This window comes from Culex quinquefasciatus, chromosome 2 (assembly GCF_015732765.1).
Source record: "Culex quinquefasciatus strain JHB chromosome 2, VPISU_Cqui_1.0_pri_paternal, whole genome shotgun sequence".
NCBI lineage: Eukaryota > Metazoa > Arthropoda > Insecta > Diptera > Culicidae > Culex > Culex quinquefasciatus.
In genome coordinates, this window is record NC_051862.1 from 65,818,904 (window position 1) to 65,839,659 (window position 20,756).

At 36.2% G+C, this 20,756-nt stretch overlaps 1 protein-coding gene across 1 annotated transcript in view; it reads right to left on the reverse strand.

Annotated features, from left to right (window-relative positions):
• Positions 1-11,780: 11,780 nt before the first annotated feature.
• The window catches only part of LOC6036842 (adenylate cyclase type 2), a 111,700-nt gene continuing 102,724 nt past the window's right edge, over positions 11,781-20,756 (reverse strand). Inside the window, exons 16-18 of the mRNA XM_038254226.1 lie at positions 17,920-17,934; positions 17,494-17,736; positions 11,781-12,529 (exon numbers count right to left, since the gene is read on the reverse strand). Coding sequence (XP_038110154.1) covers positions 12,398-12,529; positions 17,494-17,736; positions 17,920-17,934 — 390 coding nt within the window. The 3' untranslated portion in view covers positions 11,781-12,397. The remainder of the gene's footprint in view (positions 12,530-17,493; positions 17,737-17,919; positions 17,935-20,756) is intronic.

Below are 20,756 nucleotides of genomic sequence, written 5' to 3' on the forward strand. Positions count from 1 at the left end.
GTGGCACTTAACGAAAAAAAAAACCCGTAAAAATGATAGCCGCATTGTGTGGGAAGTTGATTGCCGAGGTTGGATATTACTTTCTCGCACTAAACCTTCCATTTTATGACCCGCAACTGTCCGTGCATCTCTACAATAGAAGAAAGGGTTTAAAAGCAGACCTTAAGTGACCTGCGGACGAGCATTGTTTGGTGGGCTGTCATCAGAGGGCACTTCTACGCGTCCTTTTTAGAGATGATACAACGTGGGTGGTCCAATCTATCTAGTATCAAGCTTAAGGGGCAAATAAATCAACAGAATTTTCTCTATTAGCGTTTGAATCGATCCAATTTGAAGCGATTCGACTTTTGTGGTTCAAGTCACGCACAGACGTCCATTTGTTAAGGAAATATTATCAGCCAATCGAGATCGAGAGACCTCCACCTTAACCATTGTGACCCCCAAAAGTCCTCAAATTCTCGCAGAGGCCACAAAGTTCATCACTTTGTCATGTTTCAAGTCCTTTCACGTCGTGGCAATTTGCATGTATTCCATATTCAAATTGATTCTTCACGTCAGTCACGGGACGCGGGTCGGGAAAATAAAAAAAATATTCTCCTGTACAAGGGAAAGAGCTCAAAAGACGCCGGGAAAACATTTTCAATAAAGTTTCAATAAAGCGGTAGACCACATCAGCGTCAGCATCCGCCGAGTAGACGCGTAGATGAACTCTGCAAGAAGAATCTTCGAATGATTTGGAGTAGCAACAGTGAAGAATGTTCGTGTGGTTTAAACTCACATTCACCTACTCAAAGTAGAACTTTCCCGAGCAGTCGCACAAAATTCTTCTTGTAACCATTATTAAATAACTTAGCCATCCCAGCACTCAATCCGGATAAGTTGAACATTCTGTGATGTAAAAAGTTAACTTTAGGGTAGTCCGTGAGTTGACAAGTCGTCTAAGGACACCCTAGCCAGCCATGGAAAGTGCCCTCACCCTAAGCAGTCGGTGAAGAAAGCCAGGGCAAACGCTATTTGGCAGAATAATTGGATCACTTTCATATTCTGCCTCTTCCGTACTTCATATCCTGGGGCTTGTGTTCAGTTCGCATTCATACGCAGATGTACCTGTTAGTGTGATGCTTTCTTCTCGCAATCGTTTATTTCTCAGAATTTTAAAAATGATTCGTTCTATCTGTTTTCACTCGACATTTGTATAATGCACCTTGTTCCTAACAGTTAATTTTGTTAAAAAATTGTTATTAATGAAATTGAAACGTAGAAGTGTGAAAAACTGAGTTTGGAGCACATCAGCATGCACGTCTACTGCTGATTAGTTGTTTAGATTTTCGCAAACTATTTCGCGCTTTTTAAATTTGTATTTTTTTATGGTTACCTATGTATAAAAGCAATTTTGCATCATTAGTTTTTTCCATACAAGTGTCCATTCAATTTGGCGGGCTGGTCATACAAACTGGGTACGAAAATATTGGAAAATCTGTAACTTAAAAGAAATTTTCTTGTCAATTTGGTGTCTTCGGCAATGTAGGTATCAAGTCCTATTCAGAAAAAAATAGTTAAGTAGACGGTTTTTTTTGCCGATTTTAAATATTTTTTTTTCAAAAAAAAAAGAAAACAATTTCCTACAATCTGTTTTTTTATAATTTGTTTTTTATATGCTTTAGGGTACAAAAAAAAACACAACTTTTGAGCCATAGAAAAGCTTTTTTTGAATTTTTTAAATGATGTTTTTCGAAAAAAAAAATCAGTCAACACGTTTTTTTGACTTCAGTTTTATTGTAAAATCAAATTCTCAATCAAAAAGTACTTTACAGATTTATTGATAAAGTGCACAGATATAGCCACTTAAAGATTAATTTTAACTGAAAAATTGTGTCCACTATTTTACAAAAAAAAAAAAAAAAAAAAAAACGGGGATTTTTCAGTTAATATTAAACTTTAAGTAGATATATATTGAAAATTGTGCACTTTATCAAGAAATCTGTAAATGTTGCGTACCCTAAAACATATCAAAATTTCAAATTAAAAAAAAACAAGAATTTCAGGAAATATTTTTTTTGAAAAGAAAGTTAACTTAAAAATCGGCAATACCTACGACTTTGCGGAAGACACCGATAAACTCGATAAAAAAAATCCTTGAAAAGTTACAGATATTCGAATATTTATATACCATTTTTGTATGAACAGCTGTCAAAATTGTATGGAGATTTGTATGGGATAACCTATGACACAAAATGGCTTTTTCGATCGAAAGGAAGGCCTACAAAGTTTGAGCCAAATAAAAAATACAAAAAATAAAAATCGTCGAAATCGGCTTCGTAGAAAATTGCTTATCTCGATTTTCTGATCGATTTGGTGCCTTCGGTAAAGTTGTAGGTATTTATGAAAGCTATTCAGAAGTTACACTCTTTATATTTTTTTTTACTAAAATTTTAATTCCCAAAATACGATTTTTCTAATTTTCAAATGATATGTTTTAAGGGACTCAAAAAGACATATTTTAAGCCATAGTGAATTTCTGCAAAAAATCGTTGAAAAATATCGAAAACGTAGTATACCGATTCTTCGGCTCCTTTTCAAAAAAAATCCAAGTTTTTTTCAGCGTTTTGGCTGTAGTGGCAAAATTAAAGAAAAACCCTCCAATGTTGTTACATATTTGGAAGATAATTGATTTTCCTACAAAGAAATATCATGCAGAATGAGCCATATAGTACCTGTGCTTACCCTGAAGAAAAAATGTAGCGTGACGGGACAACATCGTAAAACTGGACTTTTAAAAGGCACACTTCAAAAATCGCTACAATTTTGCCAGTTTGATTTTAAAAAAACTTTTGCTCTTCTACACATTATCAAAAATTAAAAAAAACTAATCTTTTGCTCCTTGAACTGAAAGAATTGGTTGTAATTTGAGTTTTTGTCAGCTATTTCTTTTCGTGACGGGACAACGAAAGGAGTAGATTTATGAAAAACTCCTCTCACGTTCAATGGCTTGCAGACCTAATTTGGTCAATATTCTTGGCTTTTAAGGTACATAAGAAAACACATTCAAAGCACATTGCAATTATTGCATCATAATAAAAATGATTTTTTTCATATTAAAAATCACATTGAAAATTGAAAAATATGACATTTTGGTGTAGCTTCGCTAAGAATCGGTCAGTATAATATTTTTAAAGAAATTCTTGCGAAATAGTAAATTTGATTTTCAATCGAAAATTTCACTGCCAATTTATTAAATAGTGCACCATTTTGTAGTTCTGGTTACTTTTAGGTTATAATTTTCAGAAATTTTATCATTAAAAAAAACTTTATGAAGGAAAGAAACCCCTGAAAAAATATTATCATAATGCTGAGAAAATTTCCTACAATTTTGAATATCAGACAGTTAGTTTCTGATGTACAGCCGCACAAAGAATTCGAATCAATTTCCTTAATTTTAAAATTTGGTCTAAATGCGGAAAACTATCTATTTGTAGACCTTTTTAAATGTTAAAAAAGTTTGTAGATATTCTGCCTTTCGTAGAATCTCAATTTATACAATTTTCTGAAAAAAATATTACGTCAAGAAATCACTCCGCAGCACCCAGTGCAGAATGCCTCCCCATCGCGTGGACCGTACTGAGGCTACTGTGCTCAGAATAAAAATACGACCGAGCACGGTTAGCCTCACTGGCAGCGTGTGTGTCTTGCCAAGACCAGTCGATTCCCGCGGGGCAAATGATGTTATACTTCAGCCGGCGCGTCGACTTTTTGTGATGCTGAAATCAAAAGAAAGTGGTCTTCGCACATAAAACGTTCAAACATGATCCACTTATGCTCCTGTAGCCCTTAATATTTAAGGGCACAGCTACTTGTTTACGCGCTACCACCTATTATCTCTTTCAAGTGACTTTTTATTTTTAGCTGGATTGTGATTTGATTGAATTTAAAAAAAATGTTCCATTCCTTCAATTTTCAAACAGTTTTAGTGGAGACGCAGGGTATTTAAAACACTCTCAGTACAAATATTTGTTCAGTACAAAGGAAAACTTTTTCTATTGATGCTGAATGGCACGTAGACATTGTGGTACAACCTGCGTGACCACCAGATGATTGCACGTTTGTGGAACATTATGCCTCGCAGGTTGCAGTAAGTGACACAAAGTCTAGCGGTTCCGTCCGGAATACCAATGAGGACATCCTGCCAGTGGGGGTTGTCCCAAGAAAATATATACGGACCGACGGACCATCATAACAGGAGGCAAACAGAATCCAGATCAGGATGATTGGATTAACCTTCATCAGCCAGCTTTGGGCGACCCCTAGGGCGACTCTAGATCGGCTTTCTGTCGATGGGAAATAAAGGTGGTGTGAGCTGCGAAATCAGGTTTCGTAAGATATTACGTCAGTTATCAGAACTCACGTGGAAAACTTAATCAGAACTACAAAAAAACATGAGCCACACGTCACACTAAGTTTTGCCCAATTTCTGCGAAGAAGTCAGTCACACGCAAACTTGGCTTCGTTTAAATGTCACTCAACGTTGGAGGGCTAATGAAGTGGAAACAGTCCCGCGTTGATTGCTGTGTAGATCCCAAATATTAGATACATCCACGACGTCACTTGCATTAACGAAGAAGGAACAGCAACAGGTACGAACAAACCTCACCTCTCCGACTTTCAAGAATTTCATGTCTGATTGATTCCGAAACAGCGTGTAGCTAGGGCAAATTAAGCTTCGATAGCGTGTTAAAAAGGTACCTTTTAAGAGTCATGTTCGGAGTGTGTTACTATGTGTTACGTGCCTTTGATTTGGGGATGGATTTCCAGGAATCGTCTTACCGCTGCTGGATGTGAAGTAAATTCTCATCCTTCAAGCTAAGTACACCTCGATCCATCTGGTGTTTGCTTTACTCAATGGAAATTGCCCTTCCTGGAAAAACCTACTCGCGTTCTGAGATTTGCGTTTTTGAGGGTAACCATAAGGAGCTATAGAAATGATTTAATTTAGCTGAAAATGTTGGTGTTTTTATATGATTTGTTGGGGCACACATATAATATGAACATTTTATGAATTGCTTCTCTTATACAGTATTTTTTATAATCACCGAAGAAAAATGTTGGTTGCAATTTGTACTCTTGTTTGGAGAGTTTAACCCCTTCCCGCCCAGAGCAAAATCGGGATTTTTTACGTTTTTCAACATTACTCGTAATTGGGTCGACCAAATTAGATGAAATTTTAAGGGTTCTAAGTTAACATCTATATATATAAAAAATTTCGACGGTTTTGTTCGAACGCGAATCAGTCCAATACGGAGCGTCGGATCGAGGTGCTCTTTTTTGCGTTGGGTTCGTATAAGTCCAAGGAAGGTTCTTACGCCAAAAAGTGACAACTTTGGCCACTCTGGAACCGATTCCGGAGCATCGGCAAATTGTATGGGAATAGTTGCGCAAAATCAAATTTTGATCACAGGAGGCTGAATAAGCAAACAAGCTAAAAACGTCAAGAAAGCAAAAAGGGCAAGACGAAGTTTGCCGGGAAAAGCTTGTTATATATAAACTAAGCTGCCTTAAACCAGATTGAAAAAATGCATGGTTGCAGAGAAATTAAATTTTGAAGACAAAAATTTGTGATGCTCTGGAGTAACCATGGGCGTTAGAGGGTTAAATACCCTAACTTGTAGGATTCACCGAATGGAGTTTAATCTGAAAATTAATAATCTAAATTGGTTTGCTAAAAATTGATAAAATTACTACCTATTTAGTAAGATTTGGTGACCTTCACTGTGTTAAAGTGGTCCAAAAATTGTCAATTTCGTCGATTTTCGCAAAAAAACACATTTTTCAAAAAAAAATATAACTCCCGCCGTAATGTTGCTGCCGAGTTTTGATTTTAAAAAAAGTTTCTTTTTTAAATAATAGAAATTGCGCCGTTTTTAAGATACAGCAACTTTAAATTGATTTTAACTGATTAAAAAAAAATACAATTGAAAAAATCCATATCAGAAAATATCTTTTTCTTAGAAAAGTTTCCTTAGTTTCCTTTAAATTTCATCTAAGAAACCTTGAATTTAATACACTATGGTAGCTAAGGTACAGCGGAGAATTGAAGTTTTTAAAGTTTCATCCAACCAGCCCCCTAATGCAAATATCTCAGCAACAATTCGATGCCTCTGTGCTCTCTTGTTCTAAGCTTGCTGATTTTCCTATCTAGTTAGCATAAGCATTGCTAATGATTATAATAATTCAATTCACAATGATTACAAATAAAACCAATAAAACATGAAATTTTGTGCTCTCTTTGACAAAAATATTTGGAAAATATTGAAAACAGTACTAACATTTCAAATGGTGTAATATTAAATAATCGGCCCCTTTTAAAATGTTGGCCTTGATCTCAAAATTATCAAAATATGTTTTTTCGCATAGATAAGAAAATTTTACAAATGTTTTTTTTTTAAACAATGAAAATTGGACCATAAGTTGGTGAGATACGGAACCACTTTTTCAAAAAACATAACTCGGTGGCAAAATGTTGGTCCGTAGATACTTCTCTATGGTTCAACAGTGTCAAAAGTGTGATATTGGGAAATTGTTGAGAAAATTCATGGACTAAGTTTCATCAAAATTTTGAAAAATATAATAAAATGTCAATTTTTACTTAAAAAGTTTATTTTTTTTAATTTTATTTAACTAATTTACATAATTTTGATGTGTTTAAGAGAATAACATCATCATAACCAATTCTGGACAGCAACATTTCCTCCGCAGAAGGTTCACCACGAAAGGCTGCTGGTTGGTAAACTAAAGTACGTGCTCGCAGTGGACCAGTTTGTAGCCGGATGAATGGATAGCTCGTCTCGTTGGCCTCAGACTGACGGCCTCGGTGACCTGTGGAACCGCGCCACCCAGATGATGGTGGAAATTTCCTTTGTGGCCTCTCTTCTCTATTCGATGTGTTCTTTTTTTCACCCAGGACTACGAACTCGGAAACGTGTGTGTGTACAAACATCAACTGGGGGCGAATGTGGGTGGGACGGCTCTTTTATGTTGCATTCGCAGTGTTGAAGAGGGCCATTTGGATTCTGGCTCCTCGGGGGTGAAAGAAGCAAAAGTACACAATGGATTGTTGTTGATGTTGGAAGGACTGAAGTTGGATTGTTGTTTGCCTTCCTGCCTCTCTGTGACTTGGGGGAACCTTCTGTTGGTCGCACCGACATCACGAGAACGGAAGTGAATTTATGTCTATTACATCTGTGGAGGGGAAATTTCGCTGCCCCACATGAATCTAGGTTAGTAGCGCTCTGACGGGGTGAATTTAATGTGGCTTGTGATATTTTATGGGACAACTTGAAGTTAAGTATGTGATGACAGTGCTGTAATTATTAAGGTGAGTGAAATGTAGGGTTGCTAATGAAACTTCAACTACATCCGAAAGCAGAAATCATTTTAAAAGTTGCTGTTGAATTGATTGAATAAATTGCGGAGGTTCTTTTTTTGTTCATTTTTAGCAAAACTCAATGTTAATTTTTCAATTGACGTTTTTCTTTATTTTTCTACAGCAGCTTTGCCACTTATTTATTGTACGACAAGATTTGGAAAAAAAATAAATAATACAAAACACTAGAATCTTAACTGGCTTCCTATCTTTGCCTTTGATTGTTAGGTTTATTTTGTTGTTGTTTCATTTCTTGATGTTTTGGTTTACTTTGCTGTTTTGTTTGTTACACACTTTTTTTTCATACATTTTTCATGCAGCTACAATATTTTGCATTTGTTGTTAATCCTTACGAAAGTCCGTGTCCTCCTTTTCATTCAACACGTTGTTTTCTTTTTTGAGTATGTGTCTGAGTGTTTCTTCTCTGTAGGTACTCTTGAGTTGGGGGAGGGTGAAAGTTACGCTAGTAGAAATGCTTGCTCTGGGATGCTCTGGGTGGGAAAAAGTTACTCTTCACTGATGATTATGATGGCGATCTTAACCGCGGCGATGCACTGCACAACACAGGTAAGGTAGATTTTTGTGGTTTGCTAGGCAGGTGTATGTGGCAAAAAGGGTGGGTGTCTTTGTGTGCAAAAGCAGATTCTGCTCAGGGGGACCAACACCTGGGGCCTCGGTCCTGGGTGAGTCCTGGCTGTTTGTGTTGTGTGTACGTGTTGTACCTGTTTGTTTTCGTCACTTTCTTTCTCCTCGTGCTCGTTACAGTGTCACACTTAAAGTGAGTAGGTACAAGTTTCTTTACCGTTGACAATTGTGTCTTCAAACATTTTTGTTTTTCTAGCTTAAGAGTGCTTGAACTTTGCACGAAAATAATGAACTATTTCATTGTGTCTATTTTTTGCCCACATTCTTGACATGCAAACATGCTCGACGTATACTTAATAGGTCATCTGGGTTTTTTTAACGTTATAGAAGTTGTCTGTTACTGCAAATGTGATCGCTCTTTCGTACTCACGATGTTCATTTTCTCAAAATATTATTTCAAAGTGTCATAACTCTTTTTTAAAGGTATGTAAAGGGAAAATCAACGGTTGATTATTTTTGGTATCTACATCACATGAATAATCTGTTGAAATAATATTGAATTTGTTGTGCATCGTACATTGTGGAATTGGATGATTCAAAAAAATTATATTTAAATTCAATTCAAATAAAAAATATCATTCTATAATATCAACTGTTTATGATAAGTAACCCGATATTTTTAAATTGCTAAATCAATAGTTTCGGAATCTATTTAGTAAATAATAATAATAATAAATATGGAGAGGCATGGTTGTTTTAAGACTAGACTGAAATCGATCAACCATGTCAAATAAAGTTAGGCTCCAAACAAGAAGTAGGATTAAACACAGGAGTATTTCGCCCGAACTTCGGAAATTTATTTTATTTGTATATTTTGATTCATCTAAGACATAGAAGGGGGCTTTTCCAATGACCAACATTTTCAAAAATTACCCTTCTGAAATGTTAGTCTTGATTCCAAAGTTTATAGATATTTTTTTCCAAGAACATTATAACTTAGGCGAATTTTCTGAACTTATCGAGAAAAAATATTTTTAAAAGGTGGCACTCATGAACATTTTTTTTTAATAAAAACTGTTTTTTATACAGTCCAGACTCGATTATCCGAATTCGCGTTTAACATCAAATTCGGAATGGTTGACTGCCTATTAAATTCAAAATTGCATTTTTTTTCAATATTTCATCATCGCCATTTTGACCGCCATCTTGGGTTTAAAAATTCTAAATCCCTTTAGAGTAGTTCATTGGTCATACTTAAGCTCGACATTCAAAAATAAGACATCGAAAAAAAAAATAATTTGTGATTCGATTATCCGAAGTGAAATATTGCCAAGTCATTCGGATAATCGAGTCTAGACTGTAGTAAAAATCAAATTTTAAATGGTGATATCTTGAAAATGGCGCACTGAATAATAAAAAAATAAAGCACTTTTCGACTGCAAATTTATTTTTTTTATGTAAAATCAATATTTATTCCAAAAAACAACATGTAAATCGAAAATATTTTTTTTGATAAAATTTACTGTTTTCAAGTGATAGCCACCTTTGGGTATTTCAAGGTAAACGGCCCATGTTCGCATAAATGTCTCATATGCAAAAACAGCAAGCTGAGAAAAACGCACTTGAAGTTTGTCCCTCACATAAGGCTACGTGTTAAGTTTTCGCGAAAAAAACTGGATTTCCTCCTGATTTTTAGAACAAAGTACTGGACGTTATAGGTTTTTTTTCTGAAAGAGCAAACCAAACTGCATCAATGACTCAAAAGCTACGAAAATGCATATGGGACATTTATGCGATCAGGGGCAGTAAAGCACATTCTTATTATATTTCTGGAGCAACATTTGAAAAGGGCGCATAAGCATTCTGACAGCTAGAACTATTTTGCAAATTCCAAAACAACAGGTAACTATTTAACAAAACTCGCTACGTTAGATGGTAGCTGAGAAGGCCAGCTATTGTTTAACACATCGAGTTTTGTGAAAATGTTACCTGTTGGCTCGGAATTTGCAAAATAGTTCTAGATGTCAAAATGCTTATCCGCCCTTTTCTCGTGTTGCTCCAGATTTGAATGGCTTAGAAAATCTATATACAGTCGACTCTCTGGTTGTCAATATCCAAGGGACCGTCGAGGAGAGAATCATCAGTTTACAGAACGATGCAAAATGAAGACTCGATTGAAAATATTTTTTTCTTGATACCCAGCTATGGGAGAGAATCATGGCAACGTCCATCAAACAAAAACAAACTAATGTCAAACACCCTTCAGAGCATCGTTTCTCAAAGAGAAATGTCTATGCAAGCCATGAGAAAGTGAAATTATTGACAACCGGAAGAGATTTTTAACCCTTTCGAGCCTGATGGGTCATATATGACCCAAATATCAAAATTTCCAAAACTAGCCTATAATTTTCGTATGGTCATAAGAATCATTTTCCCATCATTGACTAAAAAAATATTTTTTTGAAAATTCAGGCCTGAAAGGGTTAAAGCAAACAGAATCCAAGGGACCGTCGAGGAAGAGATCCTTCAAGCAAAGGAAAATATCGAGGAATGAAGATAATTGAAGTATGCGATTGAAGGGACTGAAGAATCATCGATAGATGGAGAATTATTGATATCGAGAAGATCGACAGCCAGAGAGTCGACTGTATATAAAAAAAATCGATTGTTTTGTTCGAACGCGAATCAGTTCAATACGGAGCGTCGGATCGAGGTGCTCTCTGTTGCGTTGGATTCGTATAAGCCCAAGGAAGGTTTATACGCTAACTAATTGACACTTTGGCCACTTTGGAACCGATTCCGGAGCATCGGCAAATTGTATGGAAAAAGATACGCAAAATAAAATTTTGATCACAGGAGGCTGAATAAGCAAAAAAAGCAAAATACGTCAACAAACGAAAAAAAGGCAGAACGAAGTGTGGCGGGTAAGGCTTGTTCACTATAACTTTCTCTCTGAAGCTTCAAAATTAGAACAATGAATTTCTCTAAGCGTAACCTAATACGCCTGAATTTTAAACTGACGATATCTCGGAAACTATTGGTCCGATTTTCAATGTTAAAAATTGAAACATATGTGATATTTTTTTGATCTATGCAATCAAAATAACTTTAAAATTTTAATATTAAGTTTAACTTTTTGAAAGATCTAGAAATGATAGTTTGTCTATTTTCATATTTCAGACCAAATAATTTTTTTTAAAATATTTTCGTATAAAAGATCAGAGAATTTCGCAAATGTTTCAAGTTTTAACATTGAAAATTAGACCAACAGTTTCCTAGATTACAGGATAATTAGATGAAATTCATTTTCATCGATACGAATTCCTGTGAGGCTGTATTTCAGAAACTAATTGCCCATATTTTTCAGAGGTGTTTTTCTTCAAGAATTATTTTTTAAAACTCAAAAATCTAAAAATAGCTATAATTTGAAAACTGTTTGTTCCAGCAATGGGGAAAAATATTTAGCATTGCTGCCTTTTTTTTGAATAAAGAGTTTCAAAACACTTCTAAGATTAACTGACCAATGCTCTCAATTTATGAACTCTTTTTAAATAGTGTTTTTGATTTAGCTGTTGAATTCTTTCAGAATATTTAAAAATAAATTCTCTGATTTGATGGCATTGATCTGATCATAAAAGTTTTGTAAAAAATACATTCTTTGGGGTCGAAAAATTAAAGATCGCGTGTAATACATCCATCAAAAAAGTCCAGAGGTTATGTTTGAGTTAGCAACACAACGTAATTGCATTACAATCGTACTTCCCATGTTCCCATTTCTTGAAATAGTGCGGTCTTGATTGAAGAATTACAAACGTTTCAATAGTTCACGGAAGGATTGTGAATCACCACATAAACTGACTCCGACAAATTGATCGATGATTATGTTGAGAAAAGGAACATCTTCATGCACACTTGTGCTCACGTTCATACACACACATACATCCACACAACCGCACAACCACATTCTTTGTTTGCATATCATCAGAAATTACACGTATTGCTGCCGCCGGAAGGATGCTCTCAGCTTCTGAGTGGTGTAGCAAGCAAAAGGTTGGTAGTCCTACGTTGGATCTTAGATTTTGTTGTGAAGTTTATTTTCTGTTTAATTATGGCAGGTTTTTAATACTTAGCTGTTACAATTTGCCTAATCACTTTACTTTTGAACAAAATTTACAGAAATTAACAGGAATGACGTCATCTTAAAACCTTCATAGAACCAACATAGCACTTCCAACCCTAACCTCAATTCCATCACATCATGTTGCCTTGCTTCTCTTTCTGTCCCACCGCTCGTCGTAATAAATCTATCTCACTCACTTATTGTTTCCGGTCGCACTACAGCACTACAACAGGCTGCGCTGCCCTACTGACACTACACTACACTCTGGATCCGTTCTAGATCTTGTCGTCGAAGGGGGTCTTGACAAAGTACGTCGTCAGGATGCCCTTTCCCTTCACCGGGATGGGGCCTCGGCACTCGCACGAATATCCGGCCGCCATCAGCACCTTCGCCGTGTTCTCGGTGGTCTGTGGGAAGAGAGGGATAAAAGATGATAATGTTGTGTGAGGATAGTAAGTAGAACAACGGGAAACAGAAGGTCATTAAAGGGGGAGCAATTATTGAAAATTGTTTTCTACAGGAGAAATCTAGAGTATTTTTTTCTTCTTCATGGGTTTCATACGCTGCCCTTTATTTCATTAGGGCACATAACTTTTTTTTAAACAAGAGCGTATCCCTCTCACACCGTATGTAAACTGTAATTTGAGTGAAAGAGATACAATCTTGTTTACAAAAGTTATGTGCTTTTTTTAATGTTAGGCGCCATATAGTTCTCCAGAGATTTGATCATTCATCCCGTCTTAATGGCTTCTAATAATCAGGGTAAATGTTTCACGGATAGATCCTGTAAGCAAATCCAGTAACTCTGTGTTGTTGAATTCGACAACATGGAAATGTTTCCAAAATCGTCAACATTTTTTTCGATTTCGCTGCAATGTTTTCAAAATGTTGTTGTTCAAAATCGAAAAAAATGATGACGATTTTGGAAACATTTCTATGTTGTCGAACTAACCAACAGTTACCGGTATTGTTTACATGATTTCTATTCGTGTTCTTTATGATAATTGAAATACAAGGTTTTGATAGGACTATTTATTCACATATTTATTATTTAAATAAATCAACTGTACCAAAATGGATATAAAGAGTTTCTTTAACTATAAAGCTCAGCTTCCACTGTGCTTTTAAGGGTTATGTTTTTTTGACAATATTTATGTTTAAGCTTGTGCTTAAGTGTGGTTTGAATTTTGACTTTTTGACGTCCTTTACAGGGCTGAATTGTATCTAGGCGCAGTAAACCCATATATTTCATCCCTGTGATGAAAAACCACGCTATTAAGCAAACTTAGTTTTATTATGGTTGGTTGATAGCGGTTAAAAAAAAAAAAAAAAAAGAAAAATAATTGCGTTGGGTTTAAAATTGATCATCTTCTCTAATGCAATTTTGTACAAGAATTTAAAAAAAAAATGTGAGGCTGACAAATTAATAACATGAATAATGCTGATTCGTATCAGTCTCTTGAAAATGATTTCGAGCTTCATGCTAAATATTTCCTAAACGAGCATTTAATGCAGTTAATGATTGAAATTGAATTCTTTCACTTTTATTTTGAACATTTTAAAGAAAAAAAAAGAGTGTAATATTTTTTAACACGAAATTGAACAAAATCGGAATTATTATTGGTTTTAAATTTAAAACTTTCTTTTATGTTCGATGTCCTTATTATAGATTGTCCAGAATACCCTTAGTTTTAATTATGTATCATGGAATTTTTTTTTTGTGACGAGCTTGACAATTAGTTGTTAATTTCAAAATAGTATTACTCAAACAATCATTTTTTAAGTTTATTGGAGGGAATGTATGAATGTATTTTTTCTTTGAAGCCAATAATCTGCCTCTGAATACGTGCTCATAAAGTTTTAGAATTACCTGATATGTCATATTCCTTTACCTTTACCAAACCTTTACCAAAATTGTAAACCAATATAAAGTTTTTTCAGGAAAACGATGCTGATGTAATTTTTTTGGAATAAAAAAAATTAAGACCAAATTGATTTTTCAATTCGAGCTATTCTCTAGCTCTTTAGGACTTACATTTCAAAAGGGCTTAGAACTTGCTTTTCGTTTTTTGAAATGTTAGTTGTGATGTTGAATTTTTAAAAATAATGTTATTAAACATTCCAAAGGTTTCCTTTTTCGACATTTATATTCAGTTCAATAGTTTCCAAAAAAAATCATCCATTGAAAAATTAAAGCTAATCTTGTTGCAATTAGAAATATTCTAACTGAATGTATGCTTGATGCAATAATGTAGTTTAATTTGAAATAAATAAAGATTGATAAGAACAGACAAAACAAAAAGAAAACAAACATGAAGAGCATTTTAGCCATCCACTTAACATTTATATGAAATCTGGAGCAACACGAGAAAAGGGCGGATAAGCATTTCGACTGTTTGAACTGATTTGCTAATTCGCAAGCCTCAGGAAACTTTTTCACAAAACTCGCAATGTATAACAACAGCTGGCCTCCCCAGCTACCTCCTAGCACTTTGGGTTTTGTTAAATAGTTACCGAATGTCTCAGAATTTGCAAAATAGTGCCAGCTGTCAAAATGCTTATGCGCCCTTTTCAAATGTTGCTCCAGAAATATACCGTAATCAGGGGTGACATTGGGTCTGGGGGTGAGATTAGGTCATACAAATTTCAGCATTTTTGTATGACCCAATCTCACCCCCCAGACCTAATGTTACCCCTGATGACGGGTAATAATTATTAGAATAAAATCTTCCAGAAATATTTGTTTCTTCTTATTCTTTGTTAGGCCATACATCAGTTACTAAAGAACAGATCGACAATGTTTAAAAAAAATGTAAGAATTGTTTTAAGGGAATGGCGTTAGAAACCCTCCTTTTCGAATACATAAAAAAATATTTTTTTGAAAATGTTTGCCTTGAAAATAGTGCAGTAATTTTAAATTTCACAAAAATTACCTTTGGACTGCAAATCAAATTTGACATCCAAAAATGATTCATAATTTGGTCAAAATAATAACGTCCACCATGCACTTTAGCCCAAAAGATGACACTCTTGGTCCATTAAACATAAAAAATGAAAAAAATCTACGAGGAAATTAAAATTGTCGGCATCGAGTTTTTGTTATGAAGAAATTAAATAAAAAATATATTTATTTCGCTGTACCCATTTTTTCTCAAAAGTCCTACCATTACCTACTACTTTGCCGAAGATACCAAGTCTGAAAGGAAAAACCAATTAGGCAGAATGGCTTACTAGAATCTATAAGCAAAGTTTCATCGAAATGAAAAAAGTACAAATAAAAGTATTTTTTTTTGTGAAACGTAGAGAATTTCCGAAAATCGTGAAAATGCTGTGGTGCGTATTGCTCCACAAGGTTGTTTTAAATGAATCAAAAATGTTTTCAGAATATGTTATTTTTAAACAAATTTGAGGTTTTTGATGACTTTTTTCACTTGGATGACGTAAAATAATAGTTGTTTAAGAGCGAGTCCACGAACAGGGCATACCCCTTTGTATGGGACGTCGTTTGGACCTCACCAATCTGCCTGAAATTTTCAGGGATTGTTTGTACATATAAAACTAGCATCTGGCCAAAATATGAGCACTCTAGGTCAATGGGAAGTGGGGCAAATCGGGACACAAAGTTTGAAGGTTCAAAAATGTCAAAAATCTTAAAAAGGCTATAACTTGGGCAAAATTCAATTTAATTTCAAAATTCAAAATGCATCTGAAAGGGCTTAAAAAATGCAACAAAATGCAGGGAGAAGCATCCCAATTGGTTTAATATAAAGGGAGTTATTGGCATTTTAGTGAAAAAATAGCATAATTTTCAAATTCAAATAAAAAAGTGTTCCATCCAGATATCAACTCGGTTTGACCTGCAGCTTGTAGGGGACATCTGGGACTACCATCTGAGACTGATAACGCTTTGGGTAAGGCAGATTAACATATTAAATAAACACTTTTACTTTTAGTGATTTTTTTGGTTGTAAATTTTTGCTCGGGGAACCCTTAGATCACATTTTCTGGCAATAATTTTATCATATTCGTGTTCCAGAGACGATTTCATAATAGACCTAGAGTGCTCATATTTTGGCCAGATGCTAGTTTTATATGTACAAACAATCCCTGAAAATTTCAGGCAGATTGCTGAGGTCGATGCGAGATGGGTATGCTTTGCTCGTGAACTCGCTCTTAAGAACATCTAGCGAAATTTTTTCACAGATATGCTGTTATGGTTGAGAAATTACAGTTTTCCCATAGGGAATCAATTGACTTGATCAGAAAAAAATGTAGATAACAATTCTGCATTTTTATGTCACGATTAAGGTGGAATGATCCACATTTTAGAATAAGTGTGACATCAAATTGGTCAAAAATGGTTCTACATGAAAAAAACAATTATTGAATTCTGTTAAATGCCTTTTTATTTTTCGTGGAAGAATGACTGCGGTTTTGGTTGCATGATTTACGTGCTTTAAGGTTCCAACCACGTGTTGCAAGGTCCCTATCCTCAAAGACTTGTAACAACAACGGTGGTAAAAGGTACAATGTGCCCTGGCGTCAGCTGTCTGTTAATTAGAAAGTGCTCTGCTTCTTTTGCTATCTTCTTTCCCATAAAAAAGGTACGAACAAACAGCGAAAATCATTTGTACTCCACTAGTGCTGTACTCGCTGCTACGAAAATGGATTTTTAAGTCGTTTCAAAAGCAGTACAATTTGTCAAAATGTCGGTCGTTGTACCGCCCGCCCGCAAACTCGCAAGTCGTTTACCGGCAAAGTTACGACGACCGCAACCAAACAGATGGAGCACGGCCGGCGCAGATGCTGGCAGCTTCCTTCCGGGGTAGCACCCTGGCTGGAAGTTTAAGATTAAGAATTATGTCTGTGCGAAGAAAGCGCGCGGGAACTTTTTCATTTGCCGTGGGATAAATTTGCGCGATAATTTACAAGATTGCGGATTGTAGCCCGAGGGTGGGCTAAGTACATGGCGTCGTTCAATTGTTGCCAGCGCGATGGGTGCCTTTTGAGGTGGTACAGTTTGTTGGTTTGCGTGTCTTATTTAGAACTTGATGTTAACCACTAGCGTGCCCAGGGTGGGGCAACATGGGGCAGTTGCCCCACCATCCTCGGAAATTTGTTCTAAAATTGGGCAGGGGGTGTCCATAAACGACGAAATTTTCAAAACTCTAATATTTTTGCCCCACCTTCCTTGAGGACCTGGGCACGCTAGTGATGTTAACACTCTGGAGTGCCGTAATAGAGCTTCTTTTGTTATATTTAATTTTAGGTTCTTGTATTATCTTGAGAAATGTGGTCAAATACAACATCGGTTGGCCGGCATCGAAATTATGGAAAAGTATAATTGTATCAGACGTTCATAATATCTTACCTGCGCCCGCCCCATCACGCCGCACGAGTCCATCCGCGAGGCCACGTTCACCGTGTTGCTCCAGATGTCGTACTGGGGCTTCTGGGCCCCGATCACGCCCGCTATCACGGGCCCGTGGTTGAGGCCCATCCGCAGCCGGAACCGTTGGAATGACTCTCGGTTGATCTGGTCCAGCGTGGTCATCAGGGCGATGCCAAACTCGACCAGCACCACCACGTTGTGCTCTTCAGTGCGCTTTTCGTTCTTTTTTTGTGTTTTTGGGAAGAAAAGGAAGAAAATTGAAGAAATAAAATTTAAATTGACTGTTAGAGAAGCGCTAGAATAAGGTGATGGATTTCTCTTGAATCTCATCTTTAAGTTGAGATTTTGAAAGCTCAAGAACAAATTCCATCTTAATACCAAGTGAAAAAGCTCGATAATACCTACCAGCTCATTATTTTTCTGCTCGGATGGACGTGAAAGTATATCGGATGTGAAAGAGAAAAAAAGAAGAAAAATGAGAAAGGTATTACCCGAAAAAATGTCATGTTGATAAATTTCTATTATGTGTAAGACAGCCCGGGAGAGACGGATCCGCGTACGTTCAGGTGGACCTGGGACAACAGAGTCGACAAGGATTCATGAGTATTAACCGAACAAAAAAAACTGGCTGACCGGCAACATGTACCGCTTCAAGAAAGGATATATTTATGGGTTTTAATGGACACCGGTCGAACGATAAGGGTTGCTTTTGGTTCCTTCTGTTTTGGCCCCGAAGCTGAGCAGCTTTTTCACGGGGACCACCGTATTTTTTTTTGGTTGCTGCTGCTTTATTATTTATGTTGTCCATTATGGCCTTTGGGCAAGGATCGGATTCGGAACGGGTCACAAGTGGCAGATTCCGGGGGTTCGGGGAGCAAGATAAAAAAGGAAAGAAAGAAATGCAACCCAAGAATGGTCGTATTCTACGACAATGATCACTCAATCATGCAAATTGTTTAATGGGGGATTATGGAGGTCTGAGAGGGTTTAGACTGGAGCTTTTTAGAGGTCAATGGTATTAATAAATGGGATATTTATGGAAGGGATAAACTGGTGTAGATATTGAACCTTAGTATCTTCTACATTATTTGTATTTACTCAATATGGAAATTATTCCATTTTTTCGGGGAATTGTAACTTTTTTGAGCCGAAAATGGACATTTTATTCGTGATTTGATATAAAATACTTGAACAAAGTTGTATTAAAAGAAATCGAAAGATTATAACAAAAACCAATTATTCATTAAGCTAAAATAATTTTGCAAAATAATCATATTTATTCTGACAGCATTTTATTGCATTTTTCAGAAAAATAACGAAATTTAGAAATTTGAAATAATGTTTTTATGTATAAGAACAAAATAAAATATTTTCAATAAAATCATGTCGTTTTCAGTTAATCGCAAATCGAAGTTTTAAACGATTTTTATGAATATTTCGTTGTAGCTTAGCATTGTTTTTTTTGGTAAAAATCTATTGAAATCCACATGAGCCCGATGGATTCTGCAACATGACGTTTTTTGGGACACCCTACTATGGATGTTTAATAACTTATCATTAAAATAAAAAAAAAAACTAGTTTTTTTAAGTAATGATTTTTTTGTTGGTTTGTTGCAAAATGTTATAAACATGTTTTACACATTTAACTCTAAATCTACATTTACAAATCATTAATGCAATTAGATTTTGGACATACTAATATTTAAGTACACTAAATCCCCTAAATACGCTCCCCCCGATTGCGCCTCCCCCGTTTTGCGCCCCCCGAATTGCGCTCAAACCCCGAAATAACGTTCCCCCCAAATAACGCTCTTAATGGCGCAAATCGGGGGAGCGTTATTTCGGGGTTTTGGCGTAAAATGGGGTTTTCTTTTTTGATGTACTTTATTTACATATACACTAAATCCCCTAAATACGCTCCCCCCGATTGCGCCTCCCTCGTTTTGCGCCCCCCGAATTGCGCTCAAACCCCGAAATAACGCTCCCCCCAAATAACGCTCTAAGTGGCGCAAATCGGGGGAGCGTTATTGCGGGGTTTTGGCGTAAAATGGGGTTTTCTTTTTTAATGTACTTTATTTACATATAAATGAAACATTTGTAAAAGGGGTCATCAACAAAATTCAGATAAGGGGCCATCCACAAATCTGGGTATCCAAGAACTCCCGGAAGTCATGCCCTAGATATCTACTTGATCAACGGGGGTCTATATGGGTGAACTAACCATCGGTATAGCTTCAGGTAGCTTCAGTGAACCACGATGGATACCCTTCGCCATGTAGAATTGCTATGGGTCCTCCAGGAACTCCCAGGAGTTATGACCTGATGATCTACCTGATCAACGCGGGTTTATATGGGTGTATTAACCATCGGTATAGCTTCAGGTAGCTTCAGTGAACCACGATAGATACCCTTCGCCATGTTGGATTGTTATGGGTCCTCCAGGAACTCCCGGGTGTTATGACCTGATGGTCTACCTGATCAATGGGAGTATTTATTGGTGTATTAGCAATCGGTATCGCTTCAGGTAGCTTCACTGGACTACGAAGGATACTCTGAGGTACGTTGGATTGTTATAGGTCGTCCAGGAACTATTGGAACTCATGACCTGGATATCTACCATATCAACGGAGGTTTATATGAATGAATTAATCATCGGTATAACTTCCGGAAACTTCAGTGAACCACAATGGATACCCTGCGCCATGTTTAGTTGTTCTTTGTCATCCAGGAACTCCCTTAAGTTAAGTAGACACCTAGGCCATGACTTCTTGAATTTCTGAACAACCCTAAACATTCCAACAAGCTGCAGAGCATCCATAGTGGTTCAGTGAAGCTACCTGAAGCTATACCGATGATTAATACACCCATATAGACCCCCGTTGATCAGGTAGATCATCAGGTCATAACTCCCGGTAGTTCCTGGAGGACCCATAACAATCCAACGTAACCCAGAATATCCATCGTGGTTTACTGAAGTTACCGGAAGCTATACCGATGATTAATTCATTCATATAAACCTCCGTTGATATGGTAGATATCCAGGTCATGAGTTCCAATAGTTCCTGGACGACCTATAACAATCCAACGTAACCCAGAATATCCATCGTGGTTCACTGAAGCTACCTGAAGCTATACCAATGTTTAATATACCCATATAGACCCCGTTGATCAGGTAGATCATCAGGTCATAACTCCCGGGAGTCCTGAAGGACCCATAACAATCCAACATGGCGAAGGGTATC